The 24,585-nt window shown below is 37.6% G+C and overlaps 1 protein-coding gene across 1 annotated transcript in view; it reads left to right on the top strand.

Moving 5' to 3' along the window:
- LOC309381661 (collagen alpha-6(VI) chain-like) overlaps nucleotides 1-24,585 on the top strand; it is an 81,775-nt gene that overhangs the window by 9,330 nt on the left and 47,860 nt on the right. The window contains exons 4-12 of the mRNA XM_081932890.1: nucleotides 2,318-2,935; nucleotides 3,815-4,375; nucleotides 5,646-6,197; nucleotides 11,163-11,738; nucleotides 16,862-17,422; nucleotides 18,994-19,346; nucleotides 20,356-20,434; nucleotides 22,776-22,921; nucleotides 23,272-23,364. Of these exons, the coding sequence (XP_081789016.1) occupies nucleotides 2,318-2,935; nucleotides 3,815-4,375; nucleotides 5,646-6,197; nucleotides 11,163-11,738; nucleotides 16,862-17,422; nucleotides 18,994-19,346; nucleotides 20,356-20,434; nucleotides 22,776-22,921; nucleotides 23,272-23,364 (3,539 nt within the window). The remainder of the gene's footprint in view (nucleotides 1-2,317; nucleotides 2,936-3,814; nucleotides 4,376-5,645; nucleotides 6,198-11,162; nucleotides 11,739-16,861; nucleotides 17,423-18,993; nucleotides 19,347-20,355; nucleotides 20,435-22,775; nucleotides 22,922-23,271; nucleotides 23,365-24,585) is intronic.

Below are 24,585 nucleotides of genomic sequence, written 5' to 3'. Positions count from 1 at the left end.
TAGATATATTCTATGAACTAAAACTGGTGCCCGATAAATGCTATGATCATAGCATTCTGTGTCCTACAAGCCAATTCACAGAGCTCACAATTCAGCCTCTTAACGCTCTGGGGGTTAACCGAATATGGTTAGTCGTCCTGTTATCTCTTGGTCTTGGTTCCCGCCTTTTTAGCAGAGCGGCAGAGAGGGCTTTTTTCCTTTTGCCAAAGCCAGATTTCTCTGCCACTCAGCGGGTGACCTGGTGGGTGTCCGAAGGTGTTGGGCATGCCACAGAAGGCATGCATGGCATACACAAACACATACACACACCACTTGCCGCAATGCAAGGTGCACATGTAAGGGGGACTGGATCAGCTGGGAGGCTGGCAAAGAAGCCTCTATTTCTCCGCTGCCACAGCTCGCAGGGATGATGGCCGGCACTCATTCCCTTGCCGTTTTCCCAGCCAGTCACCAGCTAGGCAGGACAGGCAGGGCTGCAGCCAGTGAGCCACAGTGGTGGTGGTGGTGGTGGTGAGTGGTAAGTGAAGAGAGACCCGGCCAGTATCGCTACCTCCTTTTTCTGTGAGCCACGGCAGCGGAGAAACAGAGGCTCCTTTTTTGCCAGCTTCCCAGCTGATCCAGTCCCCCTTACACATGCAAGGTGTGTGTGTGTGTGTGTGTGACACAGAGAGAGAGAGAGAGACATACAGAAAGAGGGGGGAGAGAGAGAGACCTGGTTTCCAATGGGGGGGAGAAATCTATGCATTCGTCCTCTCTCTCTAACACATGGGTTTCCCCCCCCCATTGGAAACCAGGACACTGTCATAGAGAAGGGAGTGCGCACCACATGGGCTATCCCCCAACAGCCGAATCCTCCCCTCCTGTTCCTTCTTCAATTGTTGGGGGATAGCCCACGTGGTGCACACTGCTCCCTTCTCTTTGACAGCCACCTGGTTTCCAATGGGGGGGAGAGAAATCCATGCTTTCTTCCTCTCTCTCTAAAGCATGGATTTCTCCTCCCCCATTGGAAACGAGGCGGCTGTCAAAGCAAGGGAGCATGCCCCGCATGGCTTGTTCAAACAGAAGAATTAACTAGAGGGGAGTTTGGCTGTTTAAAAAGCCCCACGTGGAACTCCTCTCCTGTTCCTTCTTTTGCTCCTTGAACAGCCACGTGGGGTGCACTGCTTTGTTTTTCACAGCCCCCTCGTTTCCAATTGGGAAGGATCCATGGAGGGGGACAGAAAAGATGGATTTCTTCCCCACCCCAATTGGAAACAAGGCGGCTGTCAAAGCAAGGGGCCGCCCCGTGCTTTGCTGGGCAAGTCTGGGGAGGTGCTTTGCTGGCAGCCAGGCCACGCCACGCAAGCTACTGCCACCCCGCCACCCTGTGTTTTGCTGGGCAAGTCTGGGGACCTTGCAAAGACCTTGCGATGTCCCCAAACCTGCCAAAGATGCCAGCCATACCACGTAATCTCCTGCTGCCATCCCTACCCCCGCGGCCTGCGCCATACCTACTGGTGGCCAGGCATCTTAGGCAAGTCCGGGGACAGGTGGGGGGAGCAAGCGAGCAGCGACCGGAGGGGCTGGTGCCAGTTCCCAGGGCCCAGAAGTTACTTCTGGGTCTGGTCACCAACCGGTTCGCGCGGACCGGTCAAGACCGGTAGAAACCCACCACTGGTCTGGTCACTTTTCTAAAAGCACATTTGTGGAAGGTACTTTAGTTGTTCAGAAATATTTCCTATCTTAGTTTTGCTTTATGTTCACATCTAAAGACAAAGAATTGGACTACAGATACTCTAAATTTTTATTTTCTAATATGAATAGAATAGAATAGAATAGAATAGAATAGAATAGAATAGAATGAACTGGAAAGGACTTTGGAGGTCTTCTAATGCAGCCCCCTGCCCAAGCAGGATAACCTATACTATTTCAGATAATTAACTATGTAGTCTCTTCTTAAAACCTCCAGTGACAGAGCACCTACATTTCTAAAGGTAAGCTGTTCCACTGGTTAATTGTCCTCACTGTTAGTAAGTTTCTCCTTAATTCCAGGGTGCTTCTCTTTTTGGTTGGTTTCCAACCATTGTTTCTTGACCTGCCCTCTGGTGCATTGTAGAATAATTTGACCCCCTCTTATTTGTGTTCAAAGAATATCCACACAAAACCTATAGGAATTTCTGGTTAAAAATATACTTGGCTAGCATTTTTTTAAATTAAAAAGAAAATTTAATATATTGGTGAGAGACTCTGGCAAATGTCAAGTGGAAAGCCTGCAAAAAAGAAAGAAACCATTAAGAAAAGAGAGTTAATAATATGGTGTGTTCTTTTTTTGTTGCAGCTGCGGATTGTTCTGATGATTTAATTGCAGATGTTGTATTTGTGGTCGATGAAGTCGTTTCATCTACAAATAGTGAATATATTGTATCTTTCTTACAAAACACAGCAACCTCTCTTGATGTGCAGAAAGGCTGTATCAGAATTGGTCTAGTGGCATACAGCAATGAGCCTCGTGTACTTTCTCAACTTAACACAGAAACAGAGATAAACAATCTTGCATTTAAAATCAAGAGCTTTTCTCACAGGGAAGGAAAAGCTAAATTAGGTGCTGCCTTGAACTTTACCAGAGAAATAATTTTTACTGAAAGTGCTGGAAGCAGAAAGACAGAAGGTGTGGAACAAATAGCTACCATCATCACCCACAGATCCTCTGAGGATAGTGTAACTGAAGCATCAAGTCTCCTTTTGCAGAAGGGTGTGACGGTTTTTGCCATAAGCATTGAAGGGGCTAATATCACACAGTTAGGGGGAGTAGTATCCTATCCCCCAAATAGAAATATTATAAAAGTTGACCATTTTTCAAACCTGGCAGATAAGTCTGAAATTTTTAAAAAAAAACTGTTTGAGCACGTTCATAAGTTTTTTGACCAAGCTGAAACAACAGAAGATTCCCGAGCAGGTAATGTCATTTGATGAAATGCATGTCATCTAGTTAAATCAGCTGAAAATATTTGAACACTTGTTTTGCTTTGTCTTGTTTTTAAACCACCCAACTCTTATTACTCTCATGTTTTTGACGCATTCTGACAAATCAAGGTCCATTGCAGTTGGGTGACTAAAATTCAAATAAATTTTGAGAGAAAATTTGTTTAAAGTATTAGGCTAGAAAGTGGAAGAGCTTGAGTTCAAGCCTCATCTTGAACTGGGTGATTTTGGGCCATTCACTCTCTGAGCACTCCAGTCTTTTATTTTTATCTGCTATTGGTTATCTCGATGTAAGATATTTTCATTTAAATTATTTTCAGTTTTGCTTTTAATTTTTTATTGTGCATTATTAAATTGTAAATCATAAAAATGTTTTTGATTGCAATGAGATTCAAAAGCAATAATAAATGAATAAATAATGCCAGTAGTATGAGATCCCAAATATGAAGTTCTACTAGAAATCTTAACAATAATGCCCATATCCTTCAGAGATATCATTTAACTGCTTTTCTGACCTGCAAATTCCAATGTAGTGAATAGGGTGCTCTCTCATGTGACTCCACTACTTATGTTTGACTCACGACTTTCCTGGCTCCTTCAGGGGTCTGGTGTTTGACCAAATGATTTGAGAGGAAGAATGCATGCCACCAGATCCTAGTAGATTTCTCAGCAGCTTTTGATGTCATTGAGTATGATATCCTTCTGGACTATCTACAAAATTTGGAGACTGAGGAAAACTATTTTGCAGAGACTTTGCAAATCCTCCTCAATGCAGAATTTCAATTAGTAATTGTGGAGGAGAATAAGTTATTTATCTGCCTCTGACCTGCCTAAAATTTGTTTGTTTGTTCAGGATGCATGGAAACAGAAATGGCTGATATTTACTTTCTCATTGATGGTTCATCAAGCATCAGTCCCTCCAATTTTATTAAGATGAAGACATTCCTAAAGGAAGTGATTAAGCTATTTACCATAGGACCTAATCATGTCCGATTTGGAGTTGTTCAGTTTGGAACTCTTTATCAAACAGAATTTGAACTTGATAAGTATACAAAAATCAGCCATGTAGAAAAAGCCATTAATAATATAATCCAAATGGGAGTAGATACGTATACAGGAGCTGCTATACGGTCTATGCAGCTATTATTTGAAAAGGCAAAAAAACAGCGAGGTGGCAAAGTTCCTTGTTATCTCATTGTACTGACAGATGGAGAAGCACATGATAATGTACTGGAACCTTCTAAAATGCTAAGAAAATTAGCTGTCAATATGTATGCTATTGGTGTGAAACCTGCTAATATTACACAGTTAAAAGAGATTGCAGACTCAGAATCAAAGGTTTACTATGTGGAACAGTTTGACTCCTTGGAAAATATAAAAAATGAAATTGTTCGAGACATATGCTCTGAAAAAGGTAAGAAGCAACCACTAGTTCTTTAAATAAAATATGATGCGTTCTGTTATGTAGAGTCCTCGGTGCTTTCTAAACTTGACTGTTTGCTTGCATACATTTAATTACCTGATTAGGTAACATCATCAGTACTAGTGAGTGGAAACTATTTCATAGTTTTTCCTGTGCTGTTGAAACTGTATGATTGTGACTGTTCATATGTTGTGAAATGAAGAAATTTTCATTGTGTTTCTGACTGCTAGTTGATGTTCATGAATGCACGCTTCTAGTCTTCTGCCTGCTTGTCCTACATAACGACTTAGTATATGTTTTAAATGACCATTAACTCTATAGCTAGCATAGATATATTTTCTGTTGTGCACTTGAACTGCAGTGGTCCAGACTTGTTAGAAGATGCTGCATTTGTGAAGGCTTTCTTCCCCTCCAAATACACTGCTATTATCCCTTTCCCCAGTTGAACTCTGAAATAGGAAGATCATCTAAAAAAAATAAACTATAACAGCTATAAATTACTCCATTTTAACTGGATGAACTGTTGACTTCAGTATTTTAAACTTTCAATGACTGATTACAAAGGGAACATAAGTGCTGAGGAAAATCAGTCCCATTATAATTTAGTCTGGCAGCTGATATTAATTTAGTGTTATAAACCCAGACAGATGATCTTTTAAAAAATTATGTTTTATTTTATGTTTATAACATAAACATTATGTTTACTTTACAAATTTTTGAAGAGGTTTAAGATGACCTTTTAGGATGATTGAGGATGGCATTCTTCTGCATTACATTTTGATTAACTGATTTGCTGGTGTAAATATTTCTCAAAAGAAAGCAATGCAAACCATTTCTGCAGCATTGCAAGAAACTGGGATGATTGTATTTGCCAGGAAGATAATTCAAAAGATTACATCTAGATCTATATACAATAACACCAATGCTAAAACAGGCATTCCTGACATGATCAAATAATATTACAAAATAGCTGTAGAAATATAAGAATGAAAAGGCCTGAAGTTATCTAAAGTATTTTAACTGATACTGAAAATATAATGAAATATGCTTCAAACATACTGCTAAGAAATGAATTTCATTCCATATTTAGTATTGTTAAAAAGGCAGATTTGCATGTAAACATAGCTTCTGATGTGGATTTCAGGACTTATTTGGTGAGAGGTAAATAAGAAGCAATGTTCCTGAAACTTGCTTTTCTTTTCTACTAGATTCATAGAAATGTAGTGGTTTAACACAAATAATTATGCTTTTCCCCATGTAGCCTGTGAGAAAATGGAAGCTGATATCATGTTCTTAGTGGACGGCTCTGGAAGTATAAGCGATCAGAATTTTGAGAAGATGAAGAAGTTCATGCAAGAATTGGTAGATAAGTGCAGTGTTGGTCTAGATGAAGTACAATTTGGCGTTGTTCAGTTCAGTAGCACCAATAAAGAAGAGTTCCAACTCAACTCATCAAAAGATTACATTATTAATGCTATTGGGAACATGGCTCAAATGCAACAGAACACTTATACTGGAAGCGCTCTGCAATTTGTTTCTGATTATTTCAAACCAGCAAAAAAAGCACGGCCTTCTGTCAACAAAATTCTTATCCTCCTCACAGATGGGGAAGCACACGATAATGTAAGAAAACCAGCCAGTGCTCTAAGAAAAGAAGGTGTCATTATCTTTTCCATTGGGATTGCTGATGCCAATGTTACACAATTACTAGAGATCAGTGGGACAACTAAAAACATGTTTTACTTGGAAGAGTATGATATTCCAAAATACATAGAGAAAGACATCATGTTTCACATATGCAGTCCATATAAAGGTTAGTATTCAGTCTTTTGCTCTTGGGCATTTATATGAGTGACTACTTATCTAGGTGAATAAAAATAATATAGGCCTTATAAATTTCTGAAGAAAACAAAAATGTTACTGTAAAAAGCATAGAATTTAGTATGAGATTTGCTTTAAGAGTGGACAAAGAGTTGTACTTGCCAGATTTTGTGAAAATACTACCTTAAAATGATGATTTCCTGGGGTCAAAGATCACAAGATCAAAATACACTTTTTTTTAAAAGTGTTTTGGAATAAGGATAATATGTTCTATTTTTTTATTCACACTCATTTTTTTGATACTACAACATCTATATATTCTTGCTAAAGTCAAGAATTGGTGGATGTAGGAAGATTTTTTCCTCACATGCATAATTTGAATCAGTTTTCTTTTTGCCTCTGGTGTCCTTCCCCTTGTAAATCTCAGGATTTACTTTGATGTTAAAAAATGGAAGCATTTGGTTAGATTATTTTTCTAAGATTAAGTGGGGATGTGGCAATGATTACCGTATTTTTCAGGATATAAGATACACCTTTGTCCCCTCCCTAAAAGAGGGTGGGAATCTTATACACTGAACACAGCCATTTTTGGCCTCCAGAAACCCCACCCCATGCATCCCGTTTCTCTTGAGGGATGATCCATATGCAGTTCCTTCATGGAGAGCAGATTGGTCCTCTTCCCTTCTTCCACCCCGCCCCCATTTGCCTGGATCTGTCATGCAGCAAAGAGATACAGTAGCTGGGTGCAATAGCAGCAACAGCAATAAGCACTGTATGACAGATGACAGATCCGGGCAGACGATGGGAGTGAAGGAAGGGAAGAGAACCAATCTGCTCTCCACCAAGGTTTTTCTCAGGGTGCTGGATCTCCACTTTCTCTCTGGAAAAAGCTATTGGCATCATCAGGATCTTGGCTAGTGGAAGAACTGTGCAATGAAAAGGGCATTTTGTAATACAGGAGTTCTGGGTCGGGAGTCTCCCTGCAGCCTGGCACCTGCTTTTGCCCTGAGACTTAGTAAGCGGAGTTGCGAAGAGAGCTGTGAACAAGCCCGGTTGTTCAAGGAGGCAGTCTTACTGGGTCGTTTTCTTTGGGCTTCCCTTTCACCACTCAGGCACCACTGTTAGGAACCATTAATCCAAATGGAAGGGATCCCTACCCCTCATGGCCCAATGGGCCATTCCTGGTTGAACACAATGACAGTGGCGGCCATTCAGCAGCTGCACATGTGTTTCCCTCCTTGCTGAAGAGAAGAAGCAAGCCGCCTGCCACTCCTTGGGGGAAGCACCTCTATGTCACTGCTGGTCAGAGGGAAGGGGGGAAAAATAAAGTGCAAAGAGAGATGTTTAGTGCTTCCCTGCTGTAAAAGGGGTAGAGAAAAGCGGATTTGAGATTGATAAAAAGCCTTACCTTTTAGGAAGATCGAGCCCATCCGGAGTTTTGGAAAGCCCACAGCACAGTGCAGCAGCCTCCTACTTGCCCCCCCATTTTTCCCTCTCAGCCTTTGTAATCACAGCACACACACACACACACACACACACACACACACACACCGTGAATGAAAATCATCCTGCGTCAGCAATTTTGGGAGCCTGCCTTTAACAACCTGCCTTTGCTCAAGGCTGAGCCTTCCAAGTACAGGTGGTCAAGGACATTCGCCAGGTGACAAATGGGAGGTCTCTAGGTCACGTAGGAGTTCCTTTTTAGCCACAGCTTGGGATGGGCCCATTTTTCACCTCCCAAACCACCATCGCCAACCCTTCATGTTTTTGTCCTTCCCCCCAGGAGCACTTTGCATGCCTCCCAAACTTCCCATTTTTCACAAAAAACAGGGCATGCAGAGGGTTTGGGAGGCCTGCAGAGTGCTCCTGGGGGCCTGGGAGGGCAAAAACTTTTTTTTAAATTTACCTCTTCAAAATCTTGGTGCGTCTTATACTCCAGTGCGTCTTATAGTCCAAAAAATACAGTACCCAAAGGAAAGGACTTTGGGTAGAACCGTGGTGGCGCAAAGATTAGAATGCAGTACTGCAGGCTACTTCTGCTGACTGCAGATTGCCAGCAATTTGGCAGTTCGATTTTCACCAGGTCAAGTTTAATTCAGCCTTCCATCCTTCCAAGGTCAGTAAAATGACCCAAATTGTTAGGGGCACTAGGCTGACTCTGTATATGGGTTAGAGTGGCTGTAAAGCAATGTGAAGCGGTATATAAGTCTAATTGCTATTGCTAATCATAAAGACTATTGCAGCAGTTTCAAGAATCTGAAGCTGGCATACCAGCTGCACATTTGGGTTAAAAAAAATCAATGGCAACAATGCTGACCACTGTGAATACACAGTTTCTGCCAATACCCAGGGGCAAACTAATATGTATACTGAATTACCCAAAGTTGGGCTGATCAAATGCTAGGACTTTGGTAGGCTGAAAGCAAATAATTTGATTATGTCTAATTTGTAACCAAATCCTGACACTAACTAATTTTGTTTTTCTCTCTCCATTAAGTATATAAGTGGAACATTATTTTATTTATTCATATTGATTCTCATATCCTAGCATGTTTTTTTCATGTTATTATTTACTGGATTTAAATATCAGTATGTCAATTGTTTTAAAATTTCAATATATTCTTGAATATTGAATTATTCATATATTTGTTCATTTAAGAATACCAATATTTATCTTGGTGGTACAATTTTAAAAGATAAATATATATTTCTTCACCCTCTCACCTGTATATTTATTGTTTAAAAAACTAAAATCATAATTAAAAATGATTCAATTAAAAATAATTTAAAAATTAATAATCATAGTAATTACTTTTCGGAGTATAAGATGCACCTTTTTCCCTCAAAAAATCTGGGTGCATCTTATACACTGAAGAGAGCATTCTTTTGCCTTCAGAAACCATGCCCCCTTCACCAAAATGGTCGTGCGTAACTTGTAGGAGGCGTTCAGGGAGCTCCTGGGGGCTGGGGAGGGCAGACATGAGCCGGAACACTCTACAAACCTCCTAAGGGCTATTAATCCTATTAATGTTTTTCGTGAAAAACGGGCCGTTTTGGGGAGGTTTGCAAAGTGCAAAAATATTTTTTAATTTGCCTCTTCAAAATCTTGGTGCGTTTTATACCCCCAAAATATGGTAATCATTTTACATTTAACTTTTAACAATTAGAAAGAAATAATACTACAATACTACACACATTTAAAATCACAGATCATTTATAAATATTAATAAGGAAACAGAATTAACAGATCCAGTCATTGGCATAGGCAAGCAGATTAAGCTGAAAATTTTTTTAAAGGGGAGAGGGAGAGGTCATTTGCAAAGTATCAGTGAGAGAATCCCACAATGGAGGCATTTGCAGCAGGTCAGCATACTAGCCTCATTCCCCATTATTGCATAAATACCAAGAGTGGATGGGACAAGTCTACATCTCCTTGCTACTTTCATTACCCGGGATTGCAAAGCAATGTTTAAAATCCAATGGATGATGTCTTGTGTCACAAATTAGTCTTAATGAGCATTTTGTTCATTATTCTAACAAACTTAACATTATTCATTATGCTCTGTCCTGGGATAGATTTAATCTGCCATATGCTAACCTTTACGTTTCTTGCATCCATCCAGTGTTGGGTTCCTACCGGTTTGGATTGTTTCTGCCAAACAGGCAGTGGTTTGGTGGCCTGGGTTGCTGGAACCGGCAGTGACCCAGGCCTGCCACGCCTCCGAACCAGTTCTTCAGGCTGCACTATAGGTGCCACCATCTGGTTTTTCGCTTCTGGGCATGTGCAGAGCAATATTAATTGCATATGCGCAGCCTGCACACAAGCAAACCGGCAGTAGTGCCTGCCAGAACCCACCCCTGAATCCATCTAATAAATATCTAATTTATACTGCTTTCTGCAATGGCTTTCACAAGCCATTCCCTCTCCATATTAGACAGTTTATCCACCATCTGACAATTATCATGCAGTATTGCAGTCTCTAAGTGAACAGGTAAAGGCAACTTTTATTTACCTTCTCTTTGGATTAGATTGTGAATCAATAATTAGAAGAACAGATTCAGCCAGATATGAATGTACATGGAACCAAAACTTCTGTTAAGAATGCTTAGGGGCTCATAGTATTTGACGAATTAAAAAAAAAGCCATAATATATTAATCAATTGAAAATGAACACTACTTTAACATTTTGGAAAATTATAGTTTAAAAATGGATTAAAACAAATCTGCTTAATATTTCAGGGAGCAAAACTGCACTTTTTTTAATATGGCGAGGGAGAGAAGTTAGCCTTGTCTTCTTCTTAAGAAAAACCAATAATAGGGCAAAGGAACTGGATTAGGGAACAATGTAGCAGGTGGTACAAGCTCTCCTATTACTTAATCTCAGCAATGTGCTTTGTGCTCATAATAGCAAATGCTGTTGAAAACTTCTTTGCAGTGATCTTGTGATACAAATGTTCATGCCATTCTTATAATGGCATTTAATTTTTAAACTGTATCAAAATTGATTGATAAACATAACAATAGAAAGAATTTTCCAATTATCCCTAGTCTGGATACTATTTTCTTTAAAAAAAATAGAATTGAAGAAAATATGATTAAAGTATTGCTACATGTTGTGCACATTCATTCCAATAATAAGGAAACCACTTTTTCAAAGCTATTTCAAATCAAATCCCCATACTATCAGTGAGAAAATTTCAGATGATATTTATCTTAACCATTTCAGTAAAAATGCATGTAGAACTGTGTTAACTTTAATTATAAAACAATTAGATTCTTTTTCAAATAAATGAAATATTAGCACATCAGCAAGGTAACCTATTTATAATAAATATAGCATTAATGAAAATTCATACACTTTTTATTTGTAAAGGAATATGAATGTAGGCATAAAGATATATGACAATATAAATATTTTGTAAATGATACCTTTATCTTTTCTTGTTTTCTTTCCAGAGTGCAAAAGGATAAACCGTTTAGATCTGGTTTTTGTAATTGATGGTTCTAGCAGTATTGGTTATGCGAACTATGCTCTCATAAGTAACTTCATAATTGGCATTGTAAATAAATCTGATGTAAGTAAAGATCATGTTCAGTTTGGAGCAGTAACGTATTCCAATAATCCAAAAATTATGTTCAAGCTGAATGCTTATAGTAAAAAATCAGATATCATTGAATGTATTCAGAACAGCACACTTTTAGAAGGAGAAACATATACAGCAAAGGCTCTTCAGTTCTCAGAAGGTCTTTTAACTAAAGAGAATGGCAGCCGCAGAGACCAAGGTGTCCCTCAAGTTCTTATGGTCATAACTGATGGAGATTCTCATGATAAGGCAATACTGGATAGCACTTCAAATGAACTCAGAAAGAAAGGAACTATTATTTATGCCATTGGAATAAAAGACGCAAATCGTGAGGAACTTGAAATCATGGCTGGATCAAAAGACTACTGGTTCTACATGCCATCATTTGAGGGACTAGAAAAAATAACCACGAATCTGTCAAATCAATTGTGCATTGATTCAAAACCAGGTAACATATTACCTATTTTTTTCCTACTATATGTGATGCTTTTTCCCCAAGAATAAGTGATTAATTTAATTTAAATAATTTATTTAGCTGTCCATCTTGAAACAACTCTGAGTGGCTTACAACCAATTAAACAGTATAAAAGTATGTAAACATTATGTAAACCAACACAATAAAAATAAAAACAGAAAAATCTGGCACTGTGACCTTACTTCTCTAATGCAGTGTTTTTCAACCTTGGCAACTTGAAGATGTCCGGACTTCAACTCCCAGAATTCCCCAGCCAGCGAATGCTGGCTGGGGAATTCTGGGAGTTGAAGTCCGAACATCTTCAAGTTGCCAAGGTTGAAAAACACTGCTCTAATGCACCCACATTCTCATTATATCTAGCCTCACCCTATCCCATTGCCTAGGAAAGGAGCCAGGATTTAAGTGCTCCCTGGAAAGATAGAGGGGTAGTGCCTGTTGGATCTCGGAGCAGGAGGGGGATGTTCCATGGGGCAGCGCCTGCAGTAGAAAAGGCATGCTTCCAACTTCCGACAAGATGTCAGTATTTAAGGGAAGGGATGTATCCACCCTAGTGGATTGGGTAGAGAAAGGCGGTCCTGCAGATTCCACGTAGGACTTTTAAAGTAATAAGTAGCACAGACTTGTACCTAGAAGAAAAATGGGAGGCATTGCATCTTATAGGTGAATCTAGGAACACCCAACACTCCATGTATCCCTACATTCTGGACAAATTGTAACTTCCACGTCATATTCAATGGCAGCGGCATGTAGAGTGCATTAGATTTCTATATTTATCCATAAAATTAATGGCTGGCAGCAGACAAATGGGGCCTTAAACTTTTTTTAAAAATATATTTTTATTTGACATTTTCCAAACATTAAAATCACAATTATACTTTTACAACTTTCAGTTATCAGCATTTCTTTTTTCTGGTTTCCAGTTTTCCATTTTCCGTTCTATTATATATATTCTTCTTTGTTTCATACACTCTCATTTTTACAATATATACATTTATATACAATATTTCCATCTCTATTGCTTTCTAAGTATATGTCATCTCTTTTCATTGTGTTTACTATGTATTCCTTATGCATTGATTTTACATCTCTTTTCAAGCCAGTTATACCACCTGTTCCATATTTTGTAGTACTTTGTTTCCTCTCTATCTCTTAGTTCCATTGTTAGTTTGTCCATTTCTGAGCTTGCTAGCACCTTTTTATGATTTCTGTATTTGAGGGAATGATTTTTTGTTTCCAACTTTGGGCATATGAAATTCTGGTAGCAGTAATTATATGAAGCATTATATATTGGATATTCTTACTTTTTAAAAATTCCTAGTAGAAACAGCTCAGGGTTCATGTCAATTTCTTGTTCTATTATTTCTTCTAACCATTTTTTAATTTTTGTCCAGAATTCTTTGGTTTTCGGACACGTCCACCACATATGATAGAAGGTCCCCTGTTGGTAGTTACATTTCTAACTGTTTGGAGATCTATTTGGGAACATTTTGGTCAATCTCGTTGGGGGTAAATGCCACCTATAAAACATTTTGTAGATGTTTTCCTTATGGATGCTGCCATTGTCAATTTGTAACTTTCCCCCCGCCCCCATAATTTTTCCACAGTGCTCCAATTCAATATTGTACCCAAAGTTTTTAGCCCAAATTATCATTGTTTCCTTCACTGTTTCCTCTTCCATTTTGAATTTTAAGAGACAATTGTATGTTTTTATAATCATTTTTTCTTCTGTTCCTGTTACTATTTTGTCCAATTCTTGTTGTTCATTTTGAAATCCGTACTGTTCTAAATCCTTTTTGTATCTTATTTGAATTTGTAGATATGACCACCAGCCTAATTCTCTATCACTGAATATTTTCCTCGAATTTAACCAATCTTTTATGTATACTGCAATCCCTCTTTTCTTATTTTGTGCTATATATATGCTCAGCTTTCCTCATTTGGGACATTCTAGAATATTACCATATTTTTCTTTGATATGAACTTCCTGTAGGCAGACAATATCCATATTCTGTCTTTTGAGTCTTGTTAATGTTTATTTTTGCTTAGCCCATGAGTTTATACCATTGATGTTCAAGGATATCATCTTTATTTCATCTTCCATCTTATTTGTATGTTGGTTTGGTCCTTTCCTCGTTCTTGTCTTGGTTTGTGTTCTTGTCCTGGCTCCTTCTCTCTCCTGTCATTCTGTTTCCCTTCAGTCCCTTATTTCCTGCTCCATAGGTTTTTCCTCTGATGTCTGTTCTCCCTGGCTCTTACTTTCTGCTTCCTCTCTACTATCTTGTTCATTTTCTCCTATTATATAGTGATCATAAAACTCCTGTGCCTTTTCCAGCGAGTCAATACGGATTTTTTTTCCCTGCCAGGTTATTAGTATCCCCTCAGGGAAAAGCCATCTAAACATCATTCTGTATTTGAGCAGTTGGGTTGATAGGAAATGGTAGTTTCTTCTCTGTTCCCTTATCCATTTTGGTATCTCCCTTAGTTGTTATGATTTATTTTTCCTTATAGACTAGAGGTTCTTCTCTTGTTTTGCTGTAGACTTCGTCTCTTGTCTTCTTTCTTGTAAATCTTACATGTATCTCTCTTGAAAGTTTGTGTCTGCATGCATAGACAAGTCGTTGCGTTCAAGTCATTTTCCGCTTCCTGCTTGCTTCTTTGCAGAAGTTCAGCCAGGAGTTCGGCCATTAACTTTGGAATATCTTAGTTTCCACTATATTTTGGATCTAAGATAAAACGTTGATTTCTCCATCTCTAAATTTATAATGGCCTCTTCCATTTCTTTGTTTAATGCCATAATTTTACTTTCTGTTTTATCTAGTTTCTTTTCCGTTTGTTTCATTCTAGCTTCTACTATTTTTATTTTTTGTTCATTTTGTGTTATCTTTTCCTGCATTGTACCAATTTTATCATCTAGTTTGCGTACCTCCCCCATATCGCTTTTAAGTTCTTCATGATTTTTTGTCATTACCTCCTGCATCTTCATCATTTTCTCCTGGATTAATGTTAGAGTTGATTGCATGCTCTGTAGATTTATAGTGGAGCCTGACCTCTCACCTCCTAACATGCTTTCCACTGAAGGTGGTCCTGACAGGGGTGCTGTTTCGCAGATGTCTCCCCCCTATTTTGGTAACTGTGTGGTTGTACTCATCATTTTAATGTTTTTTAAAAAGTTTTTCCACAGTACCATATATCCCAGTTTTTCCCCTTTATCTGTCTTTCTTTTTTTTGTCTCTACCTCACTTCCTCAAAATTCTTCTACCTACTTTACTACTATTATTGACCACAATATAGAACACCCTATATTATAATACAATCAATATCCTATTTATACAATTGCTCAGTACGATTAATAATCTAATAATAATCTAATGATGGTCTAACAGTTCTGACTACTAACATAAACAGTGACATTAATCTTAATCTGATTGTTATTTAATTATAAGAAATATAAAAGGTATAGACATTGCATTTACTATGAATAATACTTATAATATAATACTTATATTGCAAGTTTAATAATTTAAGTCTTTGCGTAAAAATATAAATATAAATAAATATATGTATTTTTTTACTTAATTATTAAATTAATTGTGTTATAAAATATCTAGAATATATAAATATACTATATAAGTCTTTACAAGTTTGCTTTCACATACACATATGTCCACTGGGTATTATCTATAAGCATCTATGAGCATATATATGTCAGAAAGTATAAAATATAAAGGTCTTTAAGGTATTCTATATAAAGTTCCAAGTCTAGTTTTAAATGGACAGCTATATAGTAAATAATATCTATACAGGATTTTATATAATTGTATCAGGTTACTTAGATTGCACAGGTTTCTGGAAACTTAGAAAGTTCTTTTTCCTTGTTCTTACTGTTGCATCAGCTTCTCCTCCCTTAATGTCCAGGATGTTGCCTTCTATCTATTTAGGAAAGTCACTATCACAGTTCTCTGACTTCCCCTGCCAGATAAAATCTCCACTGTCTTCTTCTCAGGCAGAAGCTTCTTATAGTTGGTTCTTTTCTGCAATCCGCAAAGTTTAGTCCCAGTCTAATCACAATCTCAGCTCATGTTCCTTCTGCCTGTGGTAATTCTCCAGCAAGCTCAAGCCATCAGTACATTTCCTCCATTCCTTCTCTGAATGTTCACTCTGTCTTCTCAAGGCTCTGCTCCCACTGCTAAAGTGCTGCTTTTTTTCTGCCTTGGAGACTCACTCACCCTCCAAGCTATAGATTCATTCTTTCTGGAAGTCACACCAGTACTTAATTCCAACTCCTCAAACTTCATTGATACTTTCAGCTGTTTCCCTATATTTAAAAGGCTGTCATGCCCCTGGATCCAGCCATAAAGGCCAGTCTCTCCCCTGCCGGATTTGAGAGGTTTCTTCTACTATAACAGGGGATTGCATCTCTCCCTGTTATCCTCCAAGCTTCTGCTCTTTGTTGCTGGTCCCTCCAAGACCAAGCTCTGCTTTTGCAAGCCTCCAGGCATGGAAAATCAGGCAGAAAGAACAGAGCCAACGTTACTCCACCCCAGAAGTCCAGGGCCTTAAACCTAAAGGCTATTGAGATGAAGGCAATTCAAATGTTTCCATAATTGTCAAAGGCATGTAACAGTTTGACATCTGCTTTGTCCTATTGCCATATATTACTATACAACATCTCATCTATATTTTACTTACTTGAAGATCAGGACAATAGGAAGCTTGCAAACTTTTCCTTCTTCTCAAAAAAGGGGGGAAATGAATCTTTGGCAATGAAAAATGTAGTCCTAATTCAGATAGATGAGCTACGTAGTTAGTTTCAAGTAAATGAAACACAAGAGGGACAGCTATATACTGATTATAAAACATAATGATATATGCTAGATAAACCCAAGAAAAAGCAAATGGAGCTGCCACAACATGAATAAAATCCTGCAGGCTTACAGATTCTTAAAGTGATCCACTGGCTGGCCTCTTTTTTTAAATAACAGACTTGTGCAAATTGGAATTCATATTCTCTCTAACCTGTTCTATGTGGTTCCCATTTCTCTTTTGGTGCAATACCAAAACTGTATATCATGTTTTTTATTGTATTCCTTTTGCAGAATGTGATATTAAAGCAGAACTTGTTATCCTAACTGATTCCAGAAGTATCCCTGACAAAGAACTGAAGAGTGTGAAGGATTTTGTGATAAATTTGCTTAAGTCAATTATAAATAAAGACAATATTATAGTTGGGATGGCCCAATTCAGAAATACACTTCAAGAAGTATTCCAGCTGGGCGCTTATCAAAATCTACCAGAACTATATAGTAAAATCACTAATATGTCACTGATCACAGGGGACTCCACACTGATTGGACATGCCCTCAGAGAAGTCAAAACCTTTTTCAAAACCAGCAAACAAAGAGTAGCTAGAAATGTTAACCAAAAGTTGCTCATATTTACTGATGGAAGATCAGATGATGAGTTTCCTCAAGCAGCAAAAGATCTGAGAGATGAAGGTGTGGAAATCCATGCAGTTGCAGTAGGAAAGGTGATGGATTCAAAACTTCTGCAGATTACCAACTCCCCAAGCAAAAAATATAAGGTTGACGATTACAGTGATCTAAAAAATCTTGTAAATCATGTAAATAAGGAAATTTGTAAAGAGACTACTGATGCAAGTAAGTTTCTTTCATTTAAAATAAATGTTTGGTTACTTGCATAATAATAGATTTAGTTGCTAGTATTAGTTTCTTGTCAAAGAGCATCTCTTTTGTTATTTGGTTTGTTGGACAAAATCTAGAAGTCTATTTGATTAAACCTCTGCCTGAAAAAAAGGACCTTGTCCTTTTCTAATTTTCCTTTCAAAACATTCTAGGCTGCAGAGTGAAAGAGTGAATAAGGCAAAAAGATCTTGTTAAGCATAAGTAAACATTTCATTAAGCACCCATAAACATTTCTAATGTTTAATGTAACTAAGTAGATCAGATCATCTGTGTATTTTTTCAGTGTTTTAGTGAATATATTATTTATATTCTAATCGTTTTTCCTATTACAGCCAAGCTAATTATATTCCATTGTTTGGTTCTGGCATGTGATTTGAGAATGCTTTAAAGCTAATAGATAGGAATAAATTTTTAAGCCATCTTACTAAGTAAAAATAACCATGCCAGCATTAAACTGAAGTAAAATTCACAAACTATTGAGAAATTAGTTGTGAAATATAAATAAGGACAAAATTCTATTTAAAATGTTTAAGTAAAAGTTGAGTGTGGTTGCTTGGAACCTCTGAGCTTGTTTTTTTCTTGCAGATATTTCATTACTAAACTCAATAACATTTTTAGAATTGGTAATGTTACCCACTTTGGTAATGAAATATCTGCAAGAAAACAACCAATCTCAAAGAGCACAAAGAACCCCACAGTTCAATGCTGAAGTACAAATCTTCCCTTCTATCAGATAAGTACTTTCTTAGATATTTCAGAAAAGACTTCATTCCTCTGGTATCAAATACAAGGAACTTTGTGGATCAGATTATAAAGTTTAGATAATTATTTCTTTAGATCTGTTTTTGACCATGCTTATTAACCAAGTTCTACAAATCCACTGTTTTTAATTACTCTCAAAAACATACTTGTGTGATTAACATATAATTATCAGCTGACTGTGTTTAACTATAACATTTATAGAGTGCTTATGAGTTGCATGAGTTGCTTATGTGACCATAGGGATGATTTGCAATTTATACTAATATAATCTAATATTAATTTTATATGTATAGTCTAAGGAAAGGAGGGAGGGTCAGATAGTATCAAATGTTTCTGTTAAATGTGTACTGTTATTAACCAAGTTCTACAAATCCACTGTTTTTAATTACTCTCAAAAACATACTTGTATGATTAACATATAATTATCAGCTGACTGTGTTTAACTATAACATTGTACTGTAGCTAACGCAACAGTGTACTGTAGCTCAGTTCAAAGCATCTCATTTGGTTTATCTTTTTATACTGTTTCAATATAAAGATGGCCAAAAATTTTAAGTCATGGTATGTTTAATGTAGCTACATGTAACTGGCTATGTACAACCTGTCCACAGATGCTTATCTAGATAACCCCTCAAGAAATGAGAAAAAATCATTTTATTACAGTGTTAAATATTGTCACAATTTGTTTGAATTTAACTGCAAATATGGGTGGTTTTTTTTTTTGGTTATTTTCTGATGTTTTGCCTTTGTATTCATCTAAACAGCATGTTTTGTAGATATTATTATTGGATTTGATATATCATCTCAGAAGCCAGGAAACAATTTATTCAATAAGCAACAACATTTGGAGATTCATCTTCCTGATATTGTAAAACGCCTAACATCTTTAAGTAGGACAAGTTGCTCTAAGAGTAAAAAAGCACAATTCAGTGTGACTATTTCAGTAGAAAATACAAACGAACCTTTCTGGGCAAAATTTCATCATGTTGATGACCCAAATTTAGTAACAGAACTTAGAAACATTGTGGTCAACAGACCATCTCATCTCAACATCAACTTCTTGGATGCTATTTGGAATTTAGTTAAAAATGTGACTGACATAAAAAATCGAAACACGGTAATTTATTTTAATTCTTAATAGTTTTTATTAAAATACTGCATTATATCAGATAACAACTTATTATTTAAATTGGTATAATTTAAGTTTCCTTAAATAATAATATTGCACATCCTTAAAATTGCATTGCATGAATCAAAGTAAAGGAATTATAATCATTTTGATATATTGTATATTAAATTTTGTGTTTGGAATTATCCTTGAGCTAGTCATTTGCATTAAAACATTTTGAGAAAATTGGAACATTTATGTAACAGCCTTTCATAATTTCAGTTTATGTTTTACAGGATGAATGAAATGATATCATACAAAAATATTAATTTTTTTCTTGTTTTCTGCAAACTTTACTATTGTAAAACAATGAAGATTTAAACCGATATCTATTGCAATGTTGAATCTGAGTCGGTTACCGGGACTATAGATCTAGTCTAATCTATAGTCCTGGTGACCAACCCAGAGCTGATTTGCAACATTATTCTGGGACATGTATGTTTGCCTTCATTCATGAGAATATATATATATATATATATATATTTGTACCATCAATGTTAAAATTGCAAGAAACCCCCATTGGCTGAAAATATTATATGTCAATCAATTTTCTTGAACAATCCCAAAATTAAAGATTTTGCTCACATTTCATCTCCATTTTTAATTAATCCAAAGACTATTTATGGCTATTTCAAATGATATATCTCTCTTTAAGATTATAAATGGCTTTATATACTCTCAACTGGTGCATTGGTTTGATAATTATTTCTTCTTATCTATTATGCCTTTTCTATTTCCAATATTTTCTTTAAATAATTTTCAACAGAAGAAATGCATCTTCTTGTAATCTTTGTCAATGATGGTTTATCTAAGTGCATCATTTCTCCAAATGTATACATTTCTCTTTAAAGCTCACCATATTATTTGATGAATGAATCTGTGTTATACTATATAGTTCTTGTTTTGGTTCTCTTGGTGTATGTCCCTATTTTAATCTCATTGTCCTTATTTTTTTTAGGTTTTACTTCTTTTCTCAGATGGCTTGGATGATAATATAATAGCACTTGGACAAAAATCTGAACAACTTAGAAAACAAGGTAATCAGCAACAGTGACGTGCAGTGAGCTTTACGGCTGGTGAGGCTGGTGACGTCATAAGTGTGAGCCGCGGTCCCCTTCATGTTGACTCAGGAAGGCGGGGAATGGGACCATGTCAGCCTCCCTCTTGCGCACGTCCCATTCCCCGCCTTCCTAAGTCAACATGAAGGGGACCGCGGAGCGCGCTCCACGGGACAGCGGCTCACGCTCCGCGATCCCCTTCATGTTGACTCAGGAGTCAGGAAGGAGGGGAATTCACCTCCTTCCTGACTCCTGAGTCAACATGAAAGGGACCACGGAGCGCGCTCCGTGGGACCGCGGCTCACAGTGCGCGATCCCTCCTCCGCGATCCCTCCAGCCTCCCTCCTGCGCACGTCCCATTCCCCGCCTTCCTAAGTCAACATGAAGGGGACCACGGAGTGCGCTCTGCGGGACCATGGAGCGTGCTCCGCAGGACCGCAGCTTACGCTCCACGGTCCCCTTCATGTTGACTTAGGAAGGCGGGGAATGGGACGTGCGCAGGAGGGAGGCTGAGGCTAGAGGAGCCTCCTGCACACGTGGTCCCATTCCCCTCCTTCCTGACTCCTGAGTCAACATGAAGGGGACCACGGAGCGCTCCCATTCCTGACCACGTGTGCAGAAGGCTCCTCAGCACCTTTTCCCTTTTCCCTTTTTTTTTTAAATTTTCATGATGAGAGCGGTGCGGCTCTGCCTCCCCTGCCTCCCCTGACCGCACGTCCCTGATCAGCAAATCAAATGTAATACTTTAGCTCAAAGTCTTCTTTGTTGGAATTCAGGGTTGCAAGTTCTCATCTGCCCTTCCTTGCTTAATCTAAAAATAACCTTATCTAGAAAATATTTTATTGAATAGAAATATTCAATTAAAAAGTTGAAAGAAAAAATTGTTTCACATTTAAAGGCAAGAGGTGAAGTGATTATTTAGTAATTTAAAATTCTAATAAAGAATTTTCATCTCATGAATAGCATTGCAAAAGATCTTACTCTTGTACTATCTATTTACAAAAAGATGTTACAATTTCAACACAATTTCTACTATATTAGAAGGATTCAACAACTGCAGTTATCCAGTCTGTGTCCATGTCATATCATATACCATGTTTCGTTGAAAATAAGACCCACATAAACAGTGGGACGGAAGGACATAGCCGGTGGTAACTGTCCAAACACTTTTTGCCCAAAGGGAAATGAAGCTTTGTCTGCTTGCAAATGAGACGCTTTGAAAAAGAGCTAATTGCTCTGTTTCAAACCATCCCTTTGCAAGCACATGAAGCTTTGAGTCTCCATCATTTCTCTGTCTGGATGAAAAGTGTTTGGTCACCCATGGGGTGCTTGGGAACAGAGTGATTTGCTCCATTCCCAAACACCCCATAGGCAACTATTTTTGCCTGGATAAAGAAATGATGGAGACTCAAAGCGTCATGTGCTTGCAAAGGGATGGTTTGAAACAGAGCAATTAGCATCCCCTTTGCAAGCATACAAAGCTTCATCTCCCTCTGGGCGAAAAGTGTGCAGCAGAGCCAGGCGGAGGCAGAGGCAATCCCAACATGTGGCCCACTCCATCCCATCATCTCTCAGCTTGCCCACAGCCATATCTAGCAGGCACTCACGGGGGACATCGGGACCACCTGCCTCCCCATCCCCCATGCCTCTACCTCCACCTGCTGCCGGTGCCACCATGTAAACTTCACACGAGCCTCCCATGAGTCAGGCAGTCACGCAGCATGTCCAGATTGCCTGTCTTCTCCCCCACCCCGCCTCTGCCTCCATGCTCAAACTTACAGAAATTTATACTGTGCCCAGGGGCCAGCGGGCTGCAGTTGCTGCCGGACACCATTGAGCCTTTTGTGCTGGCCATGCCCATCCCCCATGCTTATTTTCAGGTAGGGCTTATATTAGGCCCAACCTAAAAAATCAGGCTAGTGCTTGTTTTCTGAGTGGGTCTTATTTTCAGGAAAACACGGGTAGATTTAAATGCATTCACTCCATTTATTATTATTCTTTTTAAACAAATATCCATGAATTTTGGATGCAGGCATCCATTTGCTTCTAGACAATTTTCTATATATTTACCCCTTTTAAAGTCACAATTATGCACATCTAAAAAAATAGTTCTGTTGCTATATCAACACAGGGAAAAAAAGTCAGAGAAGTCTTATTCCAGATTATGAATGGGCAAATGTAGCTGTCGGAATTATTCTGCTATCTTTATATTTGGTATATGTGCCCAACTGTTCCCAAGAATGTGTAAAAAGGAATAATTTATAATAACCAAAGAAGCAAATATTAAAAAGTTATTGATAATAATCACTGTTTCAAATAGGACTAGATGGACTAATAACAGTTGCTCTGGAAGGAGCCAAATATATTGATCAACTTCAGCATATTGAGTTTGGAAAGGGATTTGGATATAACACTCAATTAACTATTGACACAGAAAATGTTGCCATGAGGCTCTTTCAGTATGTGGTAAGTTCATAAGATAAAACCAATAGATTAGATTTTGAGACTTAAAGGATCCTTTTTATGCCTGAGTAGCATAATATAATTATAAGAGGCAACCACAGAAGAGAGCAATTGACATAGGCAACTTTGCCTTTGCAAAACTGCAAATATTGCAACTTTTGTGTGACATGAAATTGCATACATGTATAGGTGAACCTTGCTTTTGTCATTTTGATGAAAGTCTTGGATGCTGCAGACATCTCTAAGAATTAATACAAATAATAATACTCAGTAATAATAATAATACTCAGTAATTATAACTAACCAAATTTTCTAAGGATAAAATAATAATTTCTCAATTTGGTCTTTTCAAGGATCAAATTGCTGAGCGAAAATGCTGCTGCATATTTTGTAGGTGTGAGGGAGAAGAAGGACCCCGTGGAGAAAGACGAGAAAAGGGGCACAAGGTAAATATAGTATGAATTATTTAATTCTGATCTCAGTGTCATAGGGCCTTGGACTGAAAACTTTACTTCAATTAGAAATTTAAGATTGTAGAAAATTAATAGTCTAGGCAAAAATAAAAATAATAAAGAGAGTATAACAATGGGACTAGTGTAGTAGTACTACAGTTTTATTATTAGTTATTAGATTATAAACAATACGTTTCTTCACATTTATTTCTTCATAAAAAAACAAATATACAAGAGTGTTAATGGGAGTGTAAAAAAAAGATTATGTCTGTAACTATGCAATCAAAACCCCACACCTTTTCACATGTGGAGGCCATCTTCATTTTTTTACCATCCTGCTTGACTCTGTATCCACCAACGCTGTTCACAACCAGACAACTGAAACAAGGCGGGAGGTGGGTAGGTTTGGTATGCAGAGGAAACTTGGGAGGGAATTGTGGAATGCAAGAGCTGACTGACACCTGGCATCATCCTAGTGCCCAAGGTCAAAAGATGAGGAAGCCCCAAACTCCAAACTGTTTCCCAAAACAAATTGGTTGCAATTGATTGGTGGACAATGAACAGTGGGTGGCCCAGAGGAGGAAAGGGGATTTTATCTATGCAACTTTTTTGTGTGAAAACTCCAGACCTTGCTTTTTTTTTTCTTCTGTGCCCATGTGGAATTATCAGTAAAATTATACTCTTGGTAAAATAATGTCACATTTACGCCCTTTCAGACACCCCTGCAAATTAATCAAGAGAAGCCAGAGTTAATTTATACTACAGTTGTAACTGTATGTGGGAAAGACATTGGGAGACAAATAGATGCTGCCTTGGGAATAAATCAGATAGGAGAAAGAGTAATCTGCAACTGCATAGTTTGTGAACTGAGAGAATCAAAAGGGAACATTCCTAAATTCTCATGCTGTAAAGATGACTATGGAAGAATTGTACTTGAAGACTTGCAAGATTCTGTTGAAGTAGCTTTACAATAACATAGAATTAGCTCATCTTGTCATGTTTCCTGTTTGGTCTACCTGATAAAGCTGATGTTAGACTTAAATTATTATTATTACTTCAAAATAAATAAATAAATATTATTATTTATTAAATTAGATTGTTTGTTTCTAGGTTTGTTCTCTAAATTTGTCTATAAATAATAGTTAATGTTTCACATTACCTGGTGTATGGAACCATTTGTGAGATGATTCATAGAACAATGCAATAATTATCTGA

This window comes from Natrix helvetica (genome assembly GCF_964273705.1).
Source record: "Natrix helvetica genome assembly, chromosome: Z".
Classification (NCBI taxonomy): Eukaryota; Metazoa; Chordata; class Lepidosauria; order Squamata; family Natricidae; genus Natrix; species Natrix helvetica.
The sequence above is the reverse complement of the archived record's forward strand: the minus strand, read 5'-3'. Positions and strand labels throughout refer to the sequence as shown.